Source organism: Mustela putorius, unplaced genomic scaffold, assembly GCF_011764305.1.
Source record: "Mustela putorius furo isolate JIRA1106 unplaced genomic scaffold, ASM1176430v1.1 tig00537350_pilon_pilon_pilon, whole genome shotgun sequence".
Classification (NCBI taxonomy): domain Eukaryota; kingdom Metazoa; phylum Chordata; class Mammalia; order Carnivora; family Mustelidae; genus Mustela; species Mustela putorius.
Window position 1 is genome coordinate 10,223,199 of NW_025422471.1, and position 21,163 is coordinate 10,244,361.

At 51.1% G+C, this 21,163-nt stretch overlaps 1 protein-coding gene across 2 annotated transcripts; it reads right to left on the reverse strand.

The window, feature by feature from the left end:
- Positions 1–7,667: 7,667 nt before the first annotated feature.
- On the reverse strand, positions 7,668–17,564 carry NR2F1 (nuclear receptor subfamily 2 group F member 1). 2 transcript variants are annotated; one of them, XM_045074409.1, is made up of 3 exons: positions 16,748–17,564; positions 13,796–14,323; positions 7,668–8,706 (listed from the first exon to the last, which is right to left on the reverse strand). In XM_045074409.1, exons 1-3 carry the CDS (start codon positions 17,208–17,210, stop codon positions 8,426–8,428), a joined length of 1,272 nt encoding a protein of 423 aa, XP_044930344.1. In that variant the 5' UTR covers positions 17,211–17,564; the 3' UTR covers positions 7,668–8,425. The 2 variants fall into 2 exon arrangements, with proteins under 2 accessions (XP_044930344.1, XP_012899959.1); XM_013044505.2 differs by lacking the exon at positions 16,748–17,564 and adding an exon at positions 15,002–16,700.
- Between the last annotated feature and the right edge of the window lie 3,599 nt (positions 17,565–21,163).

A 21,163-nucleotide genomic window follows, 5' to 3' on the forward strand; every position in this document is an offset into this window, starting at 1 on the left:
TGTCTATCCGGTTTACTCACTTAAACCTGAGGTATGGAACATCATGATAAATATTAATATCCACCTAGACAGCTCCACCGTCCTCCTGAGCTCTCCCTTCCTGAATGCTGCCCTTTACAAAAAGGCCAGAGAGGAGGTTTTTAACATAAAATGCTGCAAATATGAAAAATAGGTCACCAATAAAATTGGTCTCAGCATGGAGCGTAATTGCAACAAAGTGCCGCCGAGTAAAACCGAGGAGTGAGCTGGCTGGGGCAGCACAGTCGCGAACCATCTGGTGTGTATTAAAAGTGGTGCTGTAAATATTGCTGAGAGCTAATGCATTATGGGCTTCTATAAGTGCACAGGGCCTGCAAGCTTTCCATATGTTAGAATATGTAGATCGGGCGAGCGTAGAGAAAGGTGTCCTATCAATTATAGGCTTCTAAAGCATGGTTTTGCCCCCTCTTTGTGGGATTTTGGTCCCAAAGTGTAGAATATTCATTCTCAATGTCTCCTTCCCACCCCCTCCCTTTCCCTCTTCTCTCCGCTCGCTCTTTCTCTTTTTCTCCAGCTCTTTCTCCCAGCTCGCTCCTTCCATCTCCTCCTCCTCCCTCCCTTCTCTCCAAGGGGATAGGACGGGCTTTGCTGACGTCACTTCACATCAGTAAAAGAGAGTAACTGTTTCAGAGAGAGGGAGGAAAAAAATTCATCTGTTTTCCATCAGTGCTAAAGTTTTGCCTTTTTAATAGAAAGGAGCTGCCCAGCCTGAGTACTCCTTCTGTTCTGAAGCTTTCGGGGTGGGAGGGGCGGGGGTGGCCAAAGACATTGGGAGGTGCTCTTCATCCTGTGAGCTGAATCTTCCTATCAGTGGCTCTCATGCCAGAATCAGTTCAAATAGATGAAACTACTTAAAATAAGATGTAAAGATGATGTCTTCTAGAAGCTGCACATCCACACCTACTAGGCAACTTTTGCCAAGGAGGGTGGAGGGCTTCTGGTTCCAAGGCACTTCTGCTCTTTCCCTACTCTCCCGTTCCTCTCTTCACGATTCCACCCCCCACATACCGAAACCGCCACACGCAGCACAGCTAATAATTTTCCTGCTGTCACATTACTTTTCTGGGGAAATCAGAGTCCTCCTTTTCCTGACGATACCCCACATTTAAGAGTGTACTCTAATTACCCCCTCCTGTCCTCTGAGGTTCCCCCCCTCCCGTGTCCCCTGTGTACAGCTCCAGGTCTGTACGCAAATCCAGCACTCGGAAAGTGCTTCACATTGTCCCACAGAGATCATTTTCTGTCTCCCCAAACGGTCCTCACCTCTTTCACGCTCCCTGTTCCGTGTATGCTCCCCTTCCCCTTCTTTCCTGCCCACCTCGCCCTCTGGTGCACACACCAGGACAAACCGCCAGCACTTCCAGTGTGGATAAACCTGCTGCGAGTGACAACCCAAGTTCAATCAGCAAATAAATAAAACTCTTACTTTTTTTTTTTTGGCTGCCGGCTGCATTCCCCCTCTGGCCGTTGCCTCCTTTAGTTATAGGAGCTATATTTCTTCCCTGGGAGACATTCGAGGGGATTTTTAGTTGGAAACTCGTTTCTGCTGAGTTATTTTGGAGCCAGGACCAGTGAGTGAGTGGCCCATACCCACAGGCTTTGAGTGAAGTGCAGATTGAGACATATCGAGTTCCCTCTAAAAGGATCATTTCATGTGGGAGGTTGGACACAAAGTTTGCACTCGTGACTGGCATTCCAGTGAGAGACATGCATATTTTAAAACAACAAAGCAAGCAAGAAAGAAGGCTTAGGGGAGGGGGGGGGGACTTGGAAAGAAGTTACTAAGTGACAAACATCTGTCAACATGGGATAATTTGTACACTCCGATGTAAAACTATCTGCCTCATTTGATGGAGTGCAAGGCGCAGGATCTAGGAGAGCAGTAGATAAGTATTTATCCCTATGAGAGGTACTTAACTAAGACACTTTTCCCAAAATAGGTGTAAGGTGATTAAAACTGTACGAATGAGGATAACCTTAAATGTTTCTTAGAATAGCGGAGGCCTCTAAAATTGCTCATTTCTGACAGTTCACACAAAATTAGACCCCATTTCATTTTGAAAGATGTACTTTACTTCAACAGCGGACTGATGAAGTAATAAACAGAACACTTATTATAGAAAATCAAATGAATTTTGTCATAACAAAAACAAAACCAAGCAGAAAAAAAGAAGAGAAACAAAAATCTCAAACCACCCCTGGTTGCTATGTTCTAGAAATCTTTAAAAGTACCAGCTTTACATGTGTATGTGAGCCAAACACATAAACATCCACCTCTCTGCATGTCAACAAGGAGAAATGGCAAAATATTTTCAGAGAATTTTCTCTCTCATTTAAGCTTGGAGTTTCAACAAACATACTACACTTTAAGAGAAGAAGAAAAAAAAAAAAAAAAAAAAAAAAACCAACTTCCTTCTTTAGGAGGGAAGTTTTTAAAAGCAGAGTGAAAGATCAGGCAAGATCCTGAAACGTCTCTTTATACCCTGAATCTCCATCAACCACATGGAAGTTCAGGCTCCAGCTTCCACCGAGAAATCTTTTTCTCCTCCAGATCTGAAGACAAAAGGAGAGGAGGCCTGGTGGTGAGCGGGATATCTCTGTTAGTTGTCAGCGCAGGTCCATGGGTTAGGAATGCTAATGAGCCTCTTGGCCAGCTGAAGACTTGGTTCTCTCTCGCACACCCTGACGCTCACACACACTCGGGCTCCTGCGTGCCGACTGACAAGCACACAGACAGAGCCTCGTGCTCGATCCTGTCTCTCTCCTTTTTCCTCTGAGCCCAGAGATCGATCGCTGACCCCACTGTTGGGCCAACGCTTTATTTATCTGGCTGCGCAATGATATTATCAGCCTTAAACGTTATATACAGCAAATGTCCTCCTAAATCAACACAATAGGATAGCTTGCAGAGCCCAGCCTGGTCTGTCTTAAAGAAATCCCAGGCTATCTCTCTTCTCCTTCTCCCTCTCCCCTTCCTCACAGACACCCCTTCTCCCTTCCACCTCCACGACTACCGATTTTTATACAATGGACTTGGGGATTTGATCCCTCGCTTTCAGCTTGGTTAGGAGGAGGCCTTAGCAGACTAGGAGATGGATAGACACCATTATCCACCCATCACTGTGATCTCCATCAGGGGTTCCCTTGTCAGCCGGATCCAACTGCCTAGACCCACTCTATTCACATGACCCGGATTTCTCAAAATTGGGGTAGAAGAGAAGGAGAGGGGTGGAGAATGGAGTGTGCAACCTTGCACCGTGTTAATTGTTTTCTTTCCTCTCAATTACATTCATAAACCTATTTTCTGCATTGCATGTTATTTCTTTGTGCTTCAAAATTGAAACCACGTGCAGCCTTCTTCCCTCCGCACACACAATAAATGCCCTGCCCCCCTCCCCCAACCCATCACACAACTATTTACATCTTGGTTACTCACTCCGCGCTCCGGCCCAGCCTGGGAGAAGAAATTGGCCCCATGGGATTAGGTGAGGCTTTGTAAAAGCATCTCTCAAATCCGTATCTCGGGCCCCCATCTGGGAAAGAGGCTCCGGGACTCCCCTCCCGGGCCTCCTCCCACCCCTTCCTCGCACAGGTGGTTGCGGCTTACTCTGGGAGGACAGGGAGGACATCCAGAGAGAAAGGCAGCTTCGCAGTGTCCCGCCGGGCCCACCCGCTGAGCACCCCTCGCCCTGGCCCTTTCCGCCCGCCCGCGGGGGGTCAGCGGTGGCCGCCAGCGCGCTTCAGCTGCCCCCTGCGCCCTGCGCCCTGCGCCCTGCGCCCCGCAGAAACCCCCCCCCCCCCCCGCAGGGACCGGCCGCTCCCTGGGGAGCATTCTAGACCCAGGTCCTCCCAGGCAAAGAAGTCCCACCAAAAATAAATAAATAAACCCCAAAGGGGGGGAGGGGGAGCTGGAAAATGGATTCGCTGACAAGGAGAGATAATAAATGAGAGGCGCTTTCAGATAGATATCTCAGACGTGAAATTGCGCCCAGCTGGTTGTGTAAGCAAACAAATAGTTTCATGTTAGGAACTCTCAACTTGTGGCCTGATGAATAGAACACGACAGAGGTAAATGGGTCTTTAACTCATTTAGGAATACAACTCTTTGGCTTTCCAAGTGAAAGGCCCGGTGACGCCGCGGATCCCGAGCAGGCCCTCTGACAAGAGTTTTATTAGTTTCCACTTGTGTCTCCCTGCCTACCCTCCTCACTCTCCTTCATGGTTTTCCATTTGAAGAGACATTCAGGTGATTTGTTCTGGAGAATCCAGCAGTTTACGGGAGGGGATTCCCACACCACAGGAGATGTAAGGACTGCCTATAAGCTGGGGAGGAGGATTTTTTTTTTTTAAATAAACTTTTTGCACTAAGCAGAGGAGCTCAGGTGGGCTTGGATGGAAGGAGGCTCCATATCCCTAGTGTCGCTGACCTCCAGGCTGGGCGGTGGGGCCTCCGGAAGCTCACCCAGGCCCTTGGCCGCTGCCGGAGAGACCGCGAGCCTGAACCAGCGTCAGGGGGTAGAGTCCCGGAAACCCAAGGCTGTTCTGGGGGCCAGGAGGCACGCCCACCCCCAGCCCCCCGGGCTTCCCCCAGGCCTGGTCGCAGTTTGGGGTGTGCTTGTGGAGGCAGAGGCCACATTTTAACTCCCTCAGGCCACTCTTTGTCCCCAGGCTGCGGATGAGGCGCTGTCGTGCCCTAGAAATTCCCAGAGGAGAGTGCGTCCTAAGATGGCTTTTTTGATGTTTTCAGAAAAGCTTGTGGCTAAAGTAGTTTAAACTGACTTCAAAGCCCTCAAAGTTCTCAGTCGCCCAGCAAGTGTTTGGGTTAGAAAGGGGAGCGTTGACTTTCATATGTCACAGGTAATTTTGAGAGGGAAGTCACCTTGTGTGGGCCGCTCTCCAACAGTTATAGTGTATTTCCTCCGGCCTTGGGGACCTGTCAGTTCTATCCCACCCAGTTAGCCCAATCCTGTTCTCCCAACTCTTTAGGGCTGCTATGCCTCTGCAGGCCAAGGCAGGGCTGCACACCCTAAGGTGACCGTGGAGCCCACATCTGGCGGCAGCCTCACACCCGAGTTCCACGGCTCCCCCTGGTGCTTGGCTCTAAAGCGGGCTCATTGCTCAGGGGCCCCTGGGCGGCCACCAGGCAGAGGAGGCTTCCACCTATTCCGTGTTGCCTTCTGTCCAGTGGCTTCCAGGGTCTGAGGGGAGGCAGGGCACTGAGCGGGGGCAGCCTGGCCACTACTGGGGCTGCCCTTCTGCACAGCAAGGAGGCCTTGGGACAGCTCCGGCCCTTAGCTCCTGGGCCGAGGACACGGGTCGGGCCAGCCAGGGAGCCTTGAGAATGCTCAGGGAGCAGAGGGGGCTCTTCCGGGCTGATGGAAGGCTTAACCCGTGGCTTTCCTACTGCAATCTCGGCTAGGAAAGCTGCTGATAGCGTGAGAGCAGATTTGTGGGTCCGACCTCGCGCTCTGAGAGGGAAGAGCCACCGAACTCAGGCAGCCTGTCTTGCCCTGTGGGAGCACCCACAGAACCTCTGAGTTCTCTGGGGAGCCTCTGTCCCTCTGCTTGAGACCCACAGAAACCTCCGAAGACGAGTGAATGTAATGCTACCAAGGACACAGCACAGGAAAAACCCAGTGCCTGCAGCCCCCAGCCAGATCCTCTGAGCATAGGAGCGAAGCCCCTTCTCCCTCTCTGTTCCGCTCAGTACCAGGGCCTCCTGGTTCTCTCTTGGAGCCTGCAAGGGAGTCCGTGAAGCCATACAGAAGGAAGGCCTGCTCTTCTCCCTACGTTGTGCTGGTCGGCTCTGGGCTTAGGCCCAGGCTTAGAAAGGTCACAGGGTTCCTCAGGCCATGGGCAATGCCCCCGGCCCAGTCCCGCAAGAGACAAGTAACCACGGTCACCTCCCTCCCGACCCAGGAGCAAGTGCCTCATATATCCCAGGTCTTGGCTTCTGGAAGGGTCCCCATACTGGGCACCTTGTGCTTGGGCCTCCATATTGAAATTAATTGAAAAATACGTTTCCGACCTACAAAAATGTTTATCTATTTTCATCAGAGGGATCACACTGTAATGAATAGATTTACATCTCATTTCAAGAAAGACAGCAAAGATCAGTGAGCACTTGGAGGCAGCTCTTCTCCCCTCCCCCTCAGCGCCTGGCTGTAGCCTACCCCACCCCAAACCACACATTCCCTGAACCAGCATACCTAGAGGGCTCTCCAAGACTTTCTGGGAGGTGGTAGGGAGTGAAATATGAACTCTTCCCTTGCCCTTCGGGCCTTGGGCGCTCACTCTACAGGGAAGTCAGCCTAGGCCCAAAGACATTGCCCCTGGGTGTCGTGGAAAGGGTAAGGCCCAGGGTAGGATGGAACCCAGGTGAAGGCAGGAAGTCCCCTCAGTGCCCCATGCACCACACACTCTACCCACCCTGCCTCCTCAAGGCTCAGGCCAGTGGCAGGTGGATCTGCGGCGGTTTCTCCACAGAGAGCGTGGCATTGCCCCCTCAGTGCACTGCACCTAGAATATTAAAATCTGAAGCGGCTTGGAGCTTGTTAATACGTTTTTAAAGGAGTGGGGGGACCTGGAGATTTCCGGACAGCAAATGAAAGCAAAACTTCGTCAATGACTTCTGAAAGTGAAGCTCTTGCCTCATCCAAGGCCTGTTTGGGGATGAGGGGTGGGGGAAGTGGTAAGAGGTGTTATTTCAAAAGATCTGGCTTTATTAATACATTAGGAAAAAAACTCCCTTGGTAGGATGTGTTCTCACACTGCTGACTAGAATTCTATAAAACATTCATGCTCCAAAAGCTGTAACAGAGAGCATCCCCCTATGCACACCCAAAGCGAGGCCTCAGCGGCAGGTTTCTGCCCTGGAAGGGCCATGAGAACCCAAACACTGCTCCTGGAAAGAACCTGCTCTAGCCTTGCTCACCAACTCCCAAGTTCCGGGTCCACGCCCATAAGTGCCATGGGGGTGGGGTGGGGTTAGGGGGTGGGTTCCCTTCACCCAGCTGAGCTCCAGAGCCCTCCAGGGAACCCTGTCACAGGGTCAGGAGGGAAGAGTAAACCCTAGCCAACTCTGCCTTGGACCGTAAGGCGGAGTAAAAGTAGGTTCGACAGCGTTGTGGTCCTAACTCTCTCGCAGAGCAGGGGAGAGGTCTAAGGTCCACTTACAGGCCAAGAAACTTCTGAGCAGCCCTCCCCTGCCCTTGACCCCCACATCAGCTCTCCACACCTCTCTGCAGCCTTGCCAGTCTGGCAAGTTCCCACCTGCAGTCAATAAAGCAGGTGGTCCCCAGACCCAGCCCCACTTGCAACCAAGCCTACCCCAGTCCCCGCTTATGTCCGTCCGTGCAGCACCAACCATCCACAAGCTCATAAGAGCTGCTGGGAACGCCCAAGATGCCCTGTCCTCTCCCTGCCCACCCCAGCCCACACAGAGCCTGACCCTCCGCATTTACAAAACCAAGGCAGTGGCTTGGTTTTAGGAAATAAACCTAAACCGCTTAATAATGGACCTTAAAAGTTTCCACCTTCACCTCCCCATTCTAATAATAATTGGAGTGGAAATTAATTGGCGGGTTCTCTTGCACTTAAGACATCTGTCAAGTAACCAGACACGTGGGTTTTGCTAAATTCTTTTATTTTTTGTTTAAATTTTCACTTCAATTTTAATTCTTGAAGAACAGCCTTGACAACATATATCGCACTCATTATAAGAAGCAAAGGGTTATATCAAAAATTATTAGTATAGAATCACAGGAAATCTGGTTTGGAACCAGAAAAAAATACAAAACAGATATAGATACATAGACACAGGACAATTTTTTTATAATTATTTGGAAAATGTTATTTTCCCCTAATTCTTGTTTCCTTTTTTATGTGCATACGATGTTTAAATTTTACAAAAAAATGAAAATAAAGACTAGTATTTTACAAAATGAATAACAATGTTTGGGGCGTGTGTGTGTGTTTCTACATAGAATTCAGTCCACTTCCATGTGTTGTTTTCTGTACAGAATATATCCACATCCGTCCACAATAAATCCTGGAAGGTCCATTAGTCTCCTTCTGTTTTATTAAAATTTTCATGGTCCTCTCTTCCAATTTTTTTTTTCCTTTTCTCACCAGACACAAAGTCCTTTTTCTTTCCTTTCCAACATGTTCACAGATCTGATCCTAAAGAGAGTCTCTTTTTCTCCTGGTTTGCAGCTCGGGTTGCATTTCTGCAGGGTGGGCTGCTCCTGTCGGCCCGGCCCACCTCCCCCCTGCCTGGCTGCACCCTGCAACAGCCGCCTGATGTCCCCGCAGCTTTGGAGTCCATGGCCCCCGCCGGTCCAGTGAGTCTCTAGGGGGGCGGGGGCAGGTGGGGAGCGCCCAAGGTCTAGGAGCACTGGATGGACATGTAAGGCCAGTTGAAGCTGCTCCCAGACAGTAACATATCCCGGATGAGAGTTTCGATGGGGGTTTTACCTACCAAACGAACGAAGAAGAGCTGCTCGATGACCGAGGAGGACACGGTGCGCAGGGAGGGCAGTCGCAGTAGGAGTTTGCCGAAGCGGCTGGGCTGGTTAGGGTACTGGCTCCGCACGTACTCCTCCAGTGCGCACTGAGACTTCTCCTGCAGGCTCTCAATGTGGGCGGCGTCGGACAGGCCACAGGCATCTGCCCGTGCGGCCACAAGAAGGGCAGAAGAGGGGAGGGGACACACAGGTTAGTGAACAGCAAAGGCACAAACAAACCCTCAGAAATGTTTTTAAGTTATTAAGAGGGAAGAAAGGAAATCGAAGGGAAAAGGGAAAAAAATCCTCTTCTCTATACCTCCCCATTCCTTCTTCACTATTCCCTCCTCTCTGCCCCCAACACCAATAAAAATAAATCACACCCCCACCAAGCCTAGGGGAGCAGGAGACGGAAGCACACACGGGCAGAGAGGCAGCAACCTCTCCAGTCCCTTTGTTTTTTCCTCTTTCACCTTTGGATTAAATAATGTACGATGTTGGAGCCATGTTTGCTGTGCGGAGCAACCTGTCCTCCGCCTGGAGGGGAGCATCGGTCCTCTGTGCTCATTAAAGGGAGGACTTTTGCCCCTTTTGCCCCTGATTTTGGGGTGTTCAGAAGCCCTGAAGAAATACGTAGCTTGGGGGCAGTTTTTACAGGCTTCTTGAAGTCCTCCCTCTCAAACCCAAATGACCCCAACCAAAATCTTCAAGGAGAACCTAGACTGTCTAGTGAATAAACACCTGGGAGGGGTAAGGAATCATGGGCTGGCAGTGCGTGGACTCAGATCGAGCCCATGCTTTAGCAATACAGGATTTGAGATCCGCTATCTATGCGACCAAGAACTCTGCAGCAAGCCTCGGTGAGGGTGTACACTTCTATCTGTGCTTTTGATCAAGTAATTGAAAATTGGTCACATCTCTGTAAGCTGTATAATAATCAGAAGGAATATGGCTCAGTTACTCCAGGCTGTGGAAAGGAGACATCTTCAACGATCAGACACAAAGCTGGGGTGGAGGCAGCTGCTGTTGCTGCTTCCAAACTGGGAGGTGGGGAGTTGAGTGGGGGAACTGGGGAGATAGGCTTCCTGTCAGAGGACCAAGGGGGGAAAAGGCACTTACACACAATGACAGCATCTTAAAACCTGTGTGTTTATCTCATATCAACCAAGGCTCTTCATGTTCTCCTAAAAATATTTCAAGACAGTAGTTTATACTATATAAACTAACTAAAGGCAAAGAAATGGAAGAGAAGGTGGAATCAGAAGAATGAAGTGAAAGCTTCCTCTCTTAGTTCAAACATCCATGTTATTTCTTATATTAATAATAAATATTTAAAAAACAGAAAGATCACAGAGGAGCCCTTAGCCAGTCAGGAGGTTGACTAGAGATCAAAGGCAGAGTTCGCTAATATATAGATCTGGGGAGAAATTCATGAATGGCGATGCCCCCGAAAGGACATTATATAATTGTGAGTGGGCAAGTGTGACCCCAAGAAGTCCTACCAAATGATTCAAAGTGAAACCCGTGTCTGCTGAGTTTCTGAGCTTTATGTCTTTGTATTTCAAGAACTGGGATTTACAAAGCACTCTAACACCTTCATCTACAAGGCAATGGCCTTGAGCAAAAATACAAATAAAACTAGTGCTAATTCAAGGACTTCTAAGGGGGGGGGTCTCCTTTGACCCTGGATCCAGAATGCGTTCCTCTCAGATGTCTAATTACTCCCGCCAGCCACCCGGGTGCATCCACACTGGCCTGACCTGGGAAGCCAGTGAGATTTTATGGCTAGCAGGGCGAGGCAGGGGCACTTTAGGGCTCCACTACTCAGGGGAGGGGAAGCTGAGGTCTGCCCTTGGCCTTACTGGCTAACCTGGCCCTGCTGACTGGCCACCACGCACACTCATATTTACATATATCTTGCTTTACATGCATTATCTGCCCATTATGGCACAGGATCCCTTTCAGCCTCAGACAATGTAGTATGAAAAGGACCCACTGATACCCCAGCAGATTTTTTTTAAAGACCCATATGGCATCCCCTCAGGTCTGTAAAATATTTATCTGATATGCACAATTAGGGCCCCCGGAGTGCAACGACACTACCCTTCTCCCAGCTAGGCCAGTCCAAGGGAGAGAAGCCGGGGAAGGGCTTGCCTGGGCCCTGGGCTGGCTGCTTGGATTTCTTTCCTCCTTTGAAGGCAGAATGCCTGCAGCGGGCGCCTGGCTGCCAGGTGCCAGCCGGACAGCTCTGTGGCCTCCCTCCAGCAGGAGTCCCACTTCAGGTCTGGATTCCCACTCTAGATATCCATCCCCACTCTGGATATTCCTGCAACAGGAGTCCCCCAACTATGGACAGAGAGTATGAGCTCTCAAATCGATTGGGTGACTGTGGCAGCAAAGCGAGGTGAGCAGGGGGTGTAATGAAGTACATATTTACATTCCATGAGATATACCCGAGATCAGAAAAGGAGGGAGAATATACAGAATTCATGCCTCACTTTTTATGTGGTAGTGTCAATGCAGGAACCTTCAATATTTCTTCTATAGTATATGGAAAAGAAATTATGTAAATAAATAACCATTACTGCTCAGGCCCTCCCGGCTTAGCCTTTGTAGTGCAGAGAATGTATTTCATGGTGTGCATTCAAAAGAGTTTAGTGTTCAGGAAATATAGATGTAATCAGCTGCCATAACTAGAAATCAAAGTTATTATTGTGCTGAAAATGGATTTATTGTATTTATGTTAACTAGATGGCTCCTTTCAGAGGAGGTCCCATTTATTTGAGGGAATATTTAGGTGTATGAATTAATGAATTTTTTAAAAAAGTAAGTTCAGGTCATGACCTAGTCCTTGGATGCTTTCCAGAATATTAAGGATTAAGCATACCATCCGGAGGCCAAATGTGAAAACCACCGCAGGGAACCCCCGTGCCAGCTTCAAATACTTAGCCGGAGCAAACCTCGTTGGACAATATGTCTAAAACTGTCTTTTCCATCATTCAAAGTTTGCTTAAAAGTTGGATGACTTTGAGAAGGCTTCCCATGAATTCCCTTCTGGCTAGCAATCAAAACAAGTTTAGTCAAAAGTGGAAATGTGTTGTATGGAGAAGGGGGGTGAATTACTACTGACAGCTCCATTTCCATTTTCAGATATTCTGTTTGCAATTTTCTAACAAAATAATGTTATTGTTCACTTCTCAGCCTCCCCTGCACCTTGAAGATGTAGTTGGGAAACTTCTCCGGGAAAACTTTTTAAAAAGGAACACTTTTCACGGGGATGTTTTAGGATGGAAAGTTGAAAGAAAGGCATGAATAATTCCACCATCTTCCCTGCGGCCAGCACAGCCCATGCCTCTCTCTGGGAAAGGCCGGAGATCAGAAAAGTCAAGGGAGTTCAAAGAACCTAAGTAGGGGACACGGGAAAGGGAAGAAAGACCTTTCCTGAGAAGACCTCTGTCCAGCTCCAAGTCACATTTCTGCTTCAAGACACCTCACTGGATGAGATTTTAAAACCCCAGCTTCCCCGACACTGGCTTGCTTCCTGATTAATTTGGCTAAAGAGCCGGGTAGTCGAGAGCCAGCCAGGCCCCAGGCCTGCCAGAGCGAAAGCAGCCCGGTCGCTGCTTCCCAGGCTCTTTGTCACTTTTGAAAAACACGTTTCCATCAAGAAGACTTATTAAGATAAAATGCATTCAAACACTGAGGAGGCTATTCAATAAATCTTCCATTTGTTTTAAGGTTTGCACTTTATCCTCTTGCAAAGAAGAACTCCCTCTCCCACGAGCAGACCTGCATTTGCACTGAAAGTAAAAGGGGGGCAGTCCAAGTCCACGGCTCTGGCCACCCTGCATACAAATGAGATGCTCTTGTCTAAATAAATTATCTGCTGTTCAGATCGATATTAATACTACATTTGCTACATTACAATATTGTGCAAATTTAAGAGTCATTTTAATACAATGTAAATACGATTCTTCACGCATGAAAGCCAGGAAATATTGATAGATTATACCATTGCTTACTGTTCAACAAGGCCTTGGGAAAAGGGTTTTGCCATCTCTGCCCGGGAATGGTTTTAATTTGGCCTTTGGAGGTCCTGGCTCTAGGATAGATTTATTAGGATGGTTTATTTGTTCTCTGAATGGAGGAATTAAAAACAATAGTGCCAATAATGGGACTAAAACTGCAGCTAACCCTACTCACAGTGGGCAAGGCCCCAGGACCCAATCTGAGCAGCTCTGTTCCCCCACCAGCCTCCTTTCTGGCTTTGTTTATATTTCCCCCCATTACCTGCTGTCCCGGGTGTTTATATGTTTCCCTCTTGCAGGTTACAATAATAAAAAGCGGGCACTGTTCTCAGAGGCTCTGACTAGAGCCTTCAAAGGCAACGTTAATGCACTTTCCTGGAAGTTAATTTGAACCATCTATCATAAGAGAAATTGTTAACATGCATGTTACCACCACCTACATTTAATTTGATATTTTTAAGGCACTCTGTTAAATTTCCAATGTTCGTGTGTTTTGCATGGATAGGAAATTTATCTCTGGGGCGGGAATCCTCCCATACTTGCGGATTCTACAGTATTCCTTTTGTTTTTTATCTTTCTTGTTTAGATTGAATCCGTTTTTTACGACCCTCAATAACCTCAGCAACTGCAAACATGAATGGTTTCCGATAAGGGAAAATCAGGCAGCAATAAAGCGGGATTATTTATGATTTATTTGCGCGTATTCTTCTCTTTCCACCTCTGTGTGTGTCTCTCTGTGTCGGGAAACACATCCAGGGAGCGTGCCACACAGAGGAGAAAGCCACATTCCCACGTTCTCTTCCTTCCCTCTCCTCCCCCAGAAACACTAAACGCTGGCGCACACCACACGCACACACATGCACACCGCACACACGCGCAGCCAGACCGTCCCCACGCCCCCCCCCCAACCCCTGCACACACACAAGACGCGCACCCGCCGCAGCCGCCGCCGCCGCCGCCCCGCGTGGGGGTCCGGGCCCCCAGGCCGGGCCGCCCGCCGCCCGCCTCCCAGCCGCCTCGGCTCCCGCACCGCCGCGCTCCCAAGATGGCAGCGGCGCCTCGGGCCGTGTCCGGGCGCTGGGGCCGCAAGTCCCCGCCAGGCCGCAGGTCGGGCTCCGGCCGGCGGGGCCCGCGCGGCGACGCGGCGTAGGAGGCCGGGCCGGGCGGAGCGCGGCCTGCAGTCGTCCCCGGCGCGGCCTGCCCTCCCGGCGACCACAGCCTCACCTGACGTGAACAGCACGATGGCTTTGAGGCAGCTGTATTCGGCCGAGTCGACGTGCAGCGCCTTGAGCTTCTCCACCTGCTCCTGGAAGATGCGGATGTGGTCCATGAAGGCCACGACGCGGTCGGCGGACATGGGCGAGGCGTGCAGGCCGGCGGCGGCCAGCAGCGGCGCCACGTGCAGCGGCATGGAGCACTGGGCCGCGTTGAGCACGAACAGCTCGCTCCAGGTGAGGCGCAGCAGGGACACTTGGTCGGTGATCTGCAGATCCGGGAAGAAGGGGATGTTTCGGGCCCACTCGACGGCGCTGAAGAGCAGGCGCGCGGCCAGCTCGCAGATGTTCTCGATGCCCATGATGTTGTTGGGCTGCATGCATTGGCTGCCGTAGCGCGACGTGGGGTAGGGTTCCGCGCGCAGCAGCAGCGAGATGTAGCCGGACAGGTAGCAGTGGCCGTTGAGGGGGTCCCCGTTGGTGAGTGCGTACTGGCCTGGATTGGGTTGGGTTGGAGGCATTCTTCCTCGCTGAACCGCTGACAAAAAGAAAGAGAGAAAAGAGGCAATGTGCATCCAGGGGGCTTGCGAACATCGGCGCGCCGCAGCGCACCCGACACAATGCGGAGCCTCTTCCTACAGCCACACGCGCCCGGCGCATCTTCTCTCGCGCTCGCTCTCACTCACAGCCCACACCGGGAGGAAGTCAGGGGTGAGGGCCTCCAGCTCCGCGGCTCAATATGCCCAGCCATCGCCTGCGCCCCTGGCCACCCTAGCCCTGCCAGAACTAGGCCTGATCTCAGGGCCCCCAGCCCGGCATGGCCAAGAAAGTGCCACCCAACCCCTCCACCACCAAGGTGTAACACACCGGTTAATGAAATCCCACTCACCCCTCCAGAAGGAAACAAATCAGAGTAAAACAGAAACAAACAAAAAAGAACAGGCGAAATCAAAGGAAGGTTGTGGTTCTAGGCAAACGCCTAGCGCCTCTTCATTTGCGAGCAAGCAGTGTTTTGCTCAAAATGTTTCCATATTCTCTCAAAATGCTATAGAATTATCCTTAAAATAGATACAAGTTACATAACCATTTACAACTTTTGAATAGAAAACAAGTATCCTGCACCCCTCCCCTGCCCCCTCCTCCCCTTCGCCCCACACAAAGTTCACTGTTAAAAGCAACAGAAAATTGAAAAATTTCAAGAAAAAGTAGAACTTACAGTAGCCAAACATTATTGAAAAAGTGGGAAATATAATTAATGTCTGTCCTGTGAGGTGCCACTGCAACCTGCAGCCAGCTTTTACCCAGTGAATGCACGAGCTTGCAACTGCAAAAACACTGGATTCATTAACCATCTGAATGCAAAACGTAAGCATGCTTTGAGTTCTTAAAGCTGACCAAAGTTTTTTTTTTTTTTTTTAATGTGTATGTTTTACTTCAACAGTGCCAGCGTTTTAAATTGCCATGTAAACAAAGACAACTTTAGGAAAAGTTAGGGCTACTGAACTCTCCCCCCAACAAATTAATATAGATATGTCCATGTACACATAGCTGTCTTATTTCAGGTTGTGCACTATTTTCTTAAATTTGCTTTGATTCTAATTTTAATGCAAGTCCCAATGCAATTTAAGCTCTTGAAACATAACAGCTAGAATACTTTTTTTTCTAATTATAGTTTTGAACTTGGCAGTTATTTTTCAATTAAATGAGAGCACAATTCAGTTTTTTTTTTTTTTTCAGATGCCTACAAAAATCTCCCTGGAGCTAGAAATGAAGTCGTCATATTTGCCTGCTCCTTGAGATCTGAAGGAATTCAATTTCTTTTTTTGTGGCATATAAAATATAATTTTAAAGTCAATTACAAGAAGGAGTAATCTGCATTCTGCAAAATTGACTGGTTCGCTAATTTGACTATAAGACATCTTTAATGATTGTCAGGAGATAAACTTTAACTATAAACGGCTAAATATATTTATAAGAAAAGTGCTGCATCTCTTGCCACATGAACATGAAGCATATCTAAATACAACATCAAAAGTTGTGTTAAAAGAAACCAAACCCATACAACACAGGGATTAAATGAAGTGGAAGCTCATGCCAGCTGCAGTCTATGCATTATAGCCAAATCAGAAGGATCGGTAAATGCCGTTGTAAATTGTAATTTGTATGCAGTATTTAAGCAGAGGGTGGAGTTTGATGAAGAAATAAAACGAGTATCATGCTTTTAAAAAAATGACACAACTATGAAAGGACGGTTCAGTCACAAACTTTCCTTTCAAAGTAGAGGGGTGAAAACAAGGCCACAGCTCTGGAGGAGGCGGCCCCAGCTCGGTGAAGAGGAGAGGGAACCAGTGAACAGGCCAGAAGCCCCCCTTCCCCCCTAATTAGACCTACAAGTGCAATAAATCTCACTCCTCTTTTTCCAAGCTAAGCTTCCAAAAGGATGATGCAGCAATGCATCTATGGTTCAGGGTACTCCAGTCCCCAGCCCTCCCCAATTTTAAATAAAGGGTATGAAGAGGTGGAAGGGAAAGTGGAATGAAAAACACAGAAGAGTTTTCTGGGGGAAATCAGCACCCCTCCCCAAGTTCATGCCAGCACAGCCCCCAAGCATCCTCACGCACACGCGGGAAAGAGACACACACCGAGCACATCCAAGACAGAGGAAGTAAGGGATTTTAAGCCACAGCTCACGATCCCAGGGACACAATCCTGAGCAGGCAGCAGGAGGGGTGGAGGAGCCAGGGAGAGGAGCGCAGGCCGGGAGGGGGAGGCAGCGGCAGCGAGCTTGGTTGGGGGGGGGGGGTGACGCCGGGGGAGGAAGGCAGCGGGGACAGGGGAAGCTGGGACGGGGCCGGGACCGCAGGAGCTCCAGCCCCATACAGCAGCCACCCCCGCGAGAGAAAGAAAGAGGGTCGGGGAGGCGGGCGAAGCTCAGGGAAAGAAGCAGAGAAGAAATATTCACCTTCCCGCCTCATGCCCACTTTGAGGCACTTCTTGAGGCGGCAGTATTGGCACTGGTTGCGGTGGTGCTGGTCGATGGGACAGTTCCTGTTGGCACGGCATGTGTAAGTTAAGTTCCTGCGGACGCTCCTCTTGAAGAAACTTTTGCAGCCCTCGCAGGTGAATTGGCCGTAGTGCTTGCCGCTCGACTTGTCCCCGCACACCACGCACTCGATGTGCTGCTGGCTCTGGCCCGAGCCGGGCGGGCCCTGGCCCTTGTCCCCTGCCGTGCCGGGGGTGGCGGGCGCTCCGGGCTGGCCCGGGGTCTGCGGCGTGTGCGGCGCACCCGAGCCCGCCTGCTGCTGCTGCTCGCCGCCGCCGCCGCCGCCGCCGCGGGCCGCTTGCGCTGCGGGGTTGGGGCCGCCGGGGTTGCCCCCGGCCACGTCGTCCTGCGGATCTCGCCAGCTGCTAACTACCATTGCCATATCTTTGGGCCCGGGGAGCGCTGGGGGGAGCCGAGCTGCTCGCCGAGGGCCGCGGGGCGCGCGAGCGCGCTGGGAGGGGAAGGGGAAGGGGAAGGGGGGAGGGGGAGGGGGCGGGGGGCCCGCCGGGCGCCCCGGGGTCGCGGGAGCCGAGCCCGAGCCGGGCACCGGCCGCTGCCTCCGCCGCCGCCGCCGCTGCCGCCGCTACTGCCTCGGCCGCCCCGCTGCTGCTGCGCGCCCGCCCGCCCTGCTGGCGTTTTGTTGTGGTTCCTGCTGTTTTCTTTCTCTCTTTTTGCAGCCCCCCCAGGCTCTCTGGCTCCCCCCCCAACACCCCTGCTCCCCTCGCCCGCTCCCCCCGCTCTCCGATCCTGGGGGGGCCACGCTCTCCTTCCCCCCCCTCCCCACCCCCCCCCACCGAGCAAGCTCCCTTCTCTCGCTTTTTTCTTCTTCCCCAAGTTGCAAAATCAGAAATGGCACAGGCGGCAGCCGGGAGCGGCGCGGGGCGCAGCGCCGGGGGCGGCGGGCATGGGCCACGGCGCGCGCACACACTCGCCCTCCGCCTCGCCCGCACCCCCGCGCACACACACACTCTCACACACACTCGCTCACCCGCGCCGGGCGCCCGCCCGCCCGCCGGCCGCTCCGGCTACACGCTGCGCGCCGGCTGAGCCGACATAGAGGAAGCCGGCGAGGGCGGCGGCGGCGGCGGCGGAGGCGGAGGAGGCGGAGGAGGAGGAGGAGGAGGAGGTCGCGGCTGCAGGCGCCGCTGGAGTCGCCGCCTCAGCTGCAGCGGCGAGCGCCGCTGGAGGAGCCGGGGCCCGGGCGGGAGTCCGAGCTGGAGTCGGGGCCGCAGCCGGAGCGCGAGCCCGGGTCGGGGCCGCCCGCGCCGCCGCCGCTGTCCCGGCGGGAGCCCTCGCTGGGCTCGGGATTGAGGGGAGCGCGGTGAGCCGAGCAGGGCGCGGGGCGAGGCTGCCGGCGGTGATCAGGGCGCGTTGGTGTCGGGGGGCCAGGTCCAGGGCTGGACGCAGCCAGCCATTCAGGAAGGCAGCGCTGGAGAGAGGGAGGCAGCCGGCGAGGAGGATCACACACTTTGCTCTTTTTGTTGTGCCGGTGGCGCCGGGCTCTCGCTGCCTTCTTCTTTCGGGAGGTGACGGAGAGGGAGAAAAATACGAGATAATTCACGCCGGCGACGAAATCACAGCGAAATCGAAAAAATAAAAATCAGAAGAAAAAGAATTGCAATTAAAAAAAAAAAAGCGAGAGACATCCAAAGTAGGTCGAATAAATAATCCTCTTCTTTTCCTCTTTCTTGCTCCTTCTTCTGCTTCTTCTGCTATAACACACAGAGCTAGTTAAAAAAACCCTGGAGATCGCCCAAAAATGTTCTTTTTTTAGTATTTTAAATAAGTGCTCTTCAGCCGGGAACCAACACCCTCCCTCCAAAAAAAATCATATATGTATAAAATAACGATAAGAAGAATACGAAGGGGGTGCCTCCTCCTCCTCCTCCTTTTTTTTTTTTTTTTTTAAGTTTAGCCCTCTCTCTTCTGCAGGAATGGAGTAAAAGGCAAGGAGGAGGGAGAAAAAGAGAAAGAAGAGGAATACAAGGGAAACAACTAATAGAATATGTAAGAAAAGAAAAGGGAGAGAGGAGAAGAGGGAAGAGAAGAGAGAGAAAGAGATTGAGAGAGACTGAGAGAGAGAGGCGGAGGAGGAGAAGAGAGAGACAGAGAAGAGAGAGAGAGAGGAGAGAGAGAGAGAGAGAGACCCCAAAATTGAATGCGTTTAAACGGGAGGACTCGCAGAGCAATGTTTCCGAAAGGGGGATCTGCGCGAATGTCTGTATATAGTGAACTTTGACACTACTATTGAAACTGACACGTTTCTATGGAGATCGCTGCCTTATATGGAGCTCGTGTCAAGGAGCCAAGAGAAGGGCTGCTGGCAACTGATAATCAAAGGCGACTGACTGGTCAGAGCCCTGAATCGGGGGGGAGAGAAAATGGGAGTCTAAGGTTAGCCAAGCCTCCAGCACGCCATTGGTTGGAGAGCCCCTCCCCCCTCCTCTTTTTCTTTCTTTCTTTTTTTTTCCCCCTCCCTCTTAGCTACCTACTGACGGGGATGGTGAGGGGAGGAGGAGGGAAAGTGAGGGAGGGGGGTGTGCTTCTGACAAGCGCAATTTACATTGAGATCGCCCTGCGCTGCTATTTACTCTGAGACCTGATTAGTATGGGTCGTCTATGGTCACACACACACACACACACACACACACACGCACCCGAACACTAGAGGGGGAAGGGATGGCGAGGGGGAGAATGCCTAGTAATGGGTGAAAGAGAATTAGAAGGAAATTATTTTGATTTCTTCTGAAAAGTTTTTAAAATTAGGTTTTATGAGCGTGAAGAGAGTGTCGTTGAAAATGTTAGAAAAAATTTTAATGAGAAATAAACTCTTACGATTTTAATGATTCACGAAATATGCTGGGTTGGAATTGTTTTCTTCGTTCACATATAAGCATAATCCAAGTGTGGATTCTGCTCTTTTTATATCCTTTAAGAAACAAGGTAAGGACTCCCCGTTTTGGCCCAAAGTATACATTGCTTTTAAAGGTTTAATTATGACAAAACACACTCCTGAAATATGCAGCTATTGCCACAAAATCAATCTGAATCAACGGCTCCTATTCATCCCATGATGATTTTAAAAATAAACTTTACAATCAATCCGATTTTTCCTTCTTTCTTTTTTCCTCTTTGGTATTCGCAGGCTGTTCCAAACTTCAAACAACGCTTAAATAATTACTGATAAAACAGTAGTAAGTCCTCATATGGGGGGGAACAGTTAGTGCGGTCAAGTCGGAGTCCCAGGAAAAGAGGAAAGGGGCGAGCGACTGACAAGGGAAAATGGGAGATGGGGAGAGGTGGAGAGGGGGGAGTGGGGAGAGGAGGGTGGGGGGAGCGGCAGGGGAGAGGGAGGAGAGCGGGAGAGAGGGAGAGAGGGAGGGAGGGAGGCAGAGGGAAAGAGACGGAGAGACAGAAAGAAGGAGAAGAGGGAGAGACTGAGAGAGGGAGAGACAGGGAGAAAGAGGGAGATGGGGAGGGAGGGAGAGAGGAAGGGAGGTTAGGGGAGAGAGAGAGAGAGAATGAGAGCGAGCGAGAGACCCCGATTCCCGAAGGCGATTGGTCGTGGGAGGAGGGGCGGGCAGGAGGAGCGGTCCTGCCGCGGGGCCTGCAGGAATCGCTGGCTCCGGCTGCCACCTAGCGGACGGGAGCCGCGCCGGGGAGGCGCACAGCCGGGTCTCTCCTCCCCTCCCCGCAGGCAGCCTGCGCCTTTTCTCCAAACGGAGACAGCACTTTGAAAATTCTTTCAATGGATTTTTTTCCTTGAAAGATCGTACTGGGGAAAATGATACTTCTATTAGTTACATATTCTCCAATAGCACACTCGCACCCCCCTCGTTTTGAGATCGCTCCCTAGGCAGGCTCAGGCGGGCGCGGAGCTGTGCGGAGTGACAAAGCTGCCGCGGCAGCCGCTGGGGGTGGGAGCCCCGCTCGCCCGCCCGCCCCTCGACTCGGGAGAGCGTAAAAGTTTGTCTCAGCTCCAGCATCCCGATCCTCAACACGCCCTCAGGTAAAGGTGGGTGTAAATGGCCACGCTGTATTGACAGAGGTAGGGTCTGTTTTTAAATACTCGTTCTCACTTTAAATTTCACCAGGGAGGGGTTTGGGAAGCGCTGCGTGTTTGGGGTGCGTTTTGCGCTTCCCCGGTCTCTCCAGCCTACAAGTCGGGAGTCAGCGATTGCTTAGTGACTAGCGACGATTTTAAAGAGCAGAATAAAAAGCCTTTTCCGTGCCTGCCCCACAGCCCCTCCAGCTCGAATAATGGAGAGACAGTCAATGCACTCTGCAAGCGGCGGCCCATTGTACGCAGCTGACGGAGAGGAGGCGACTGGGGCA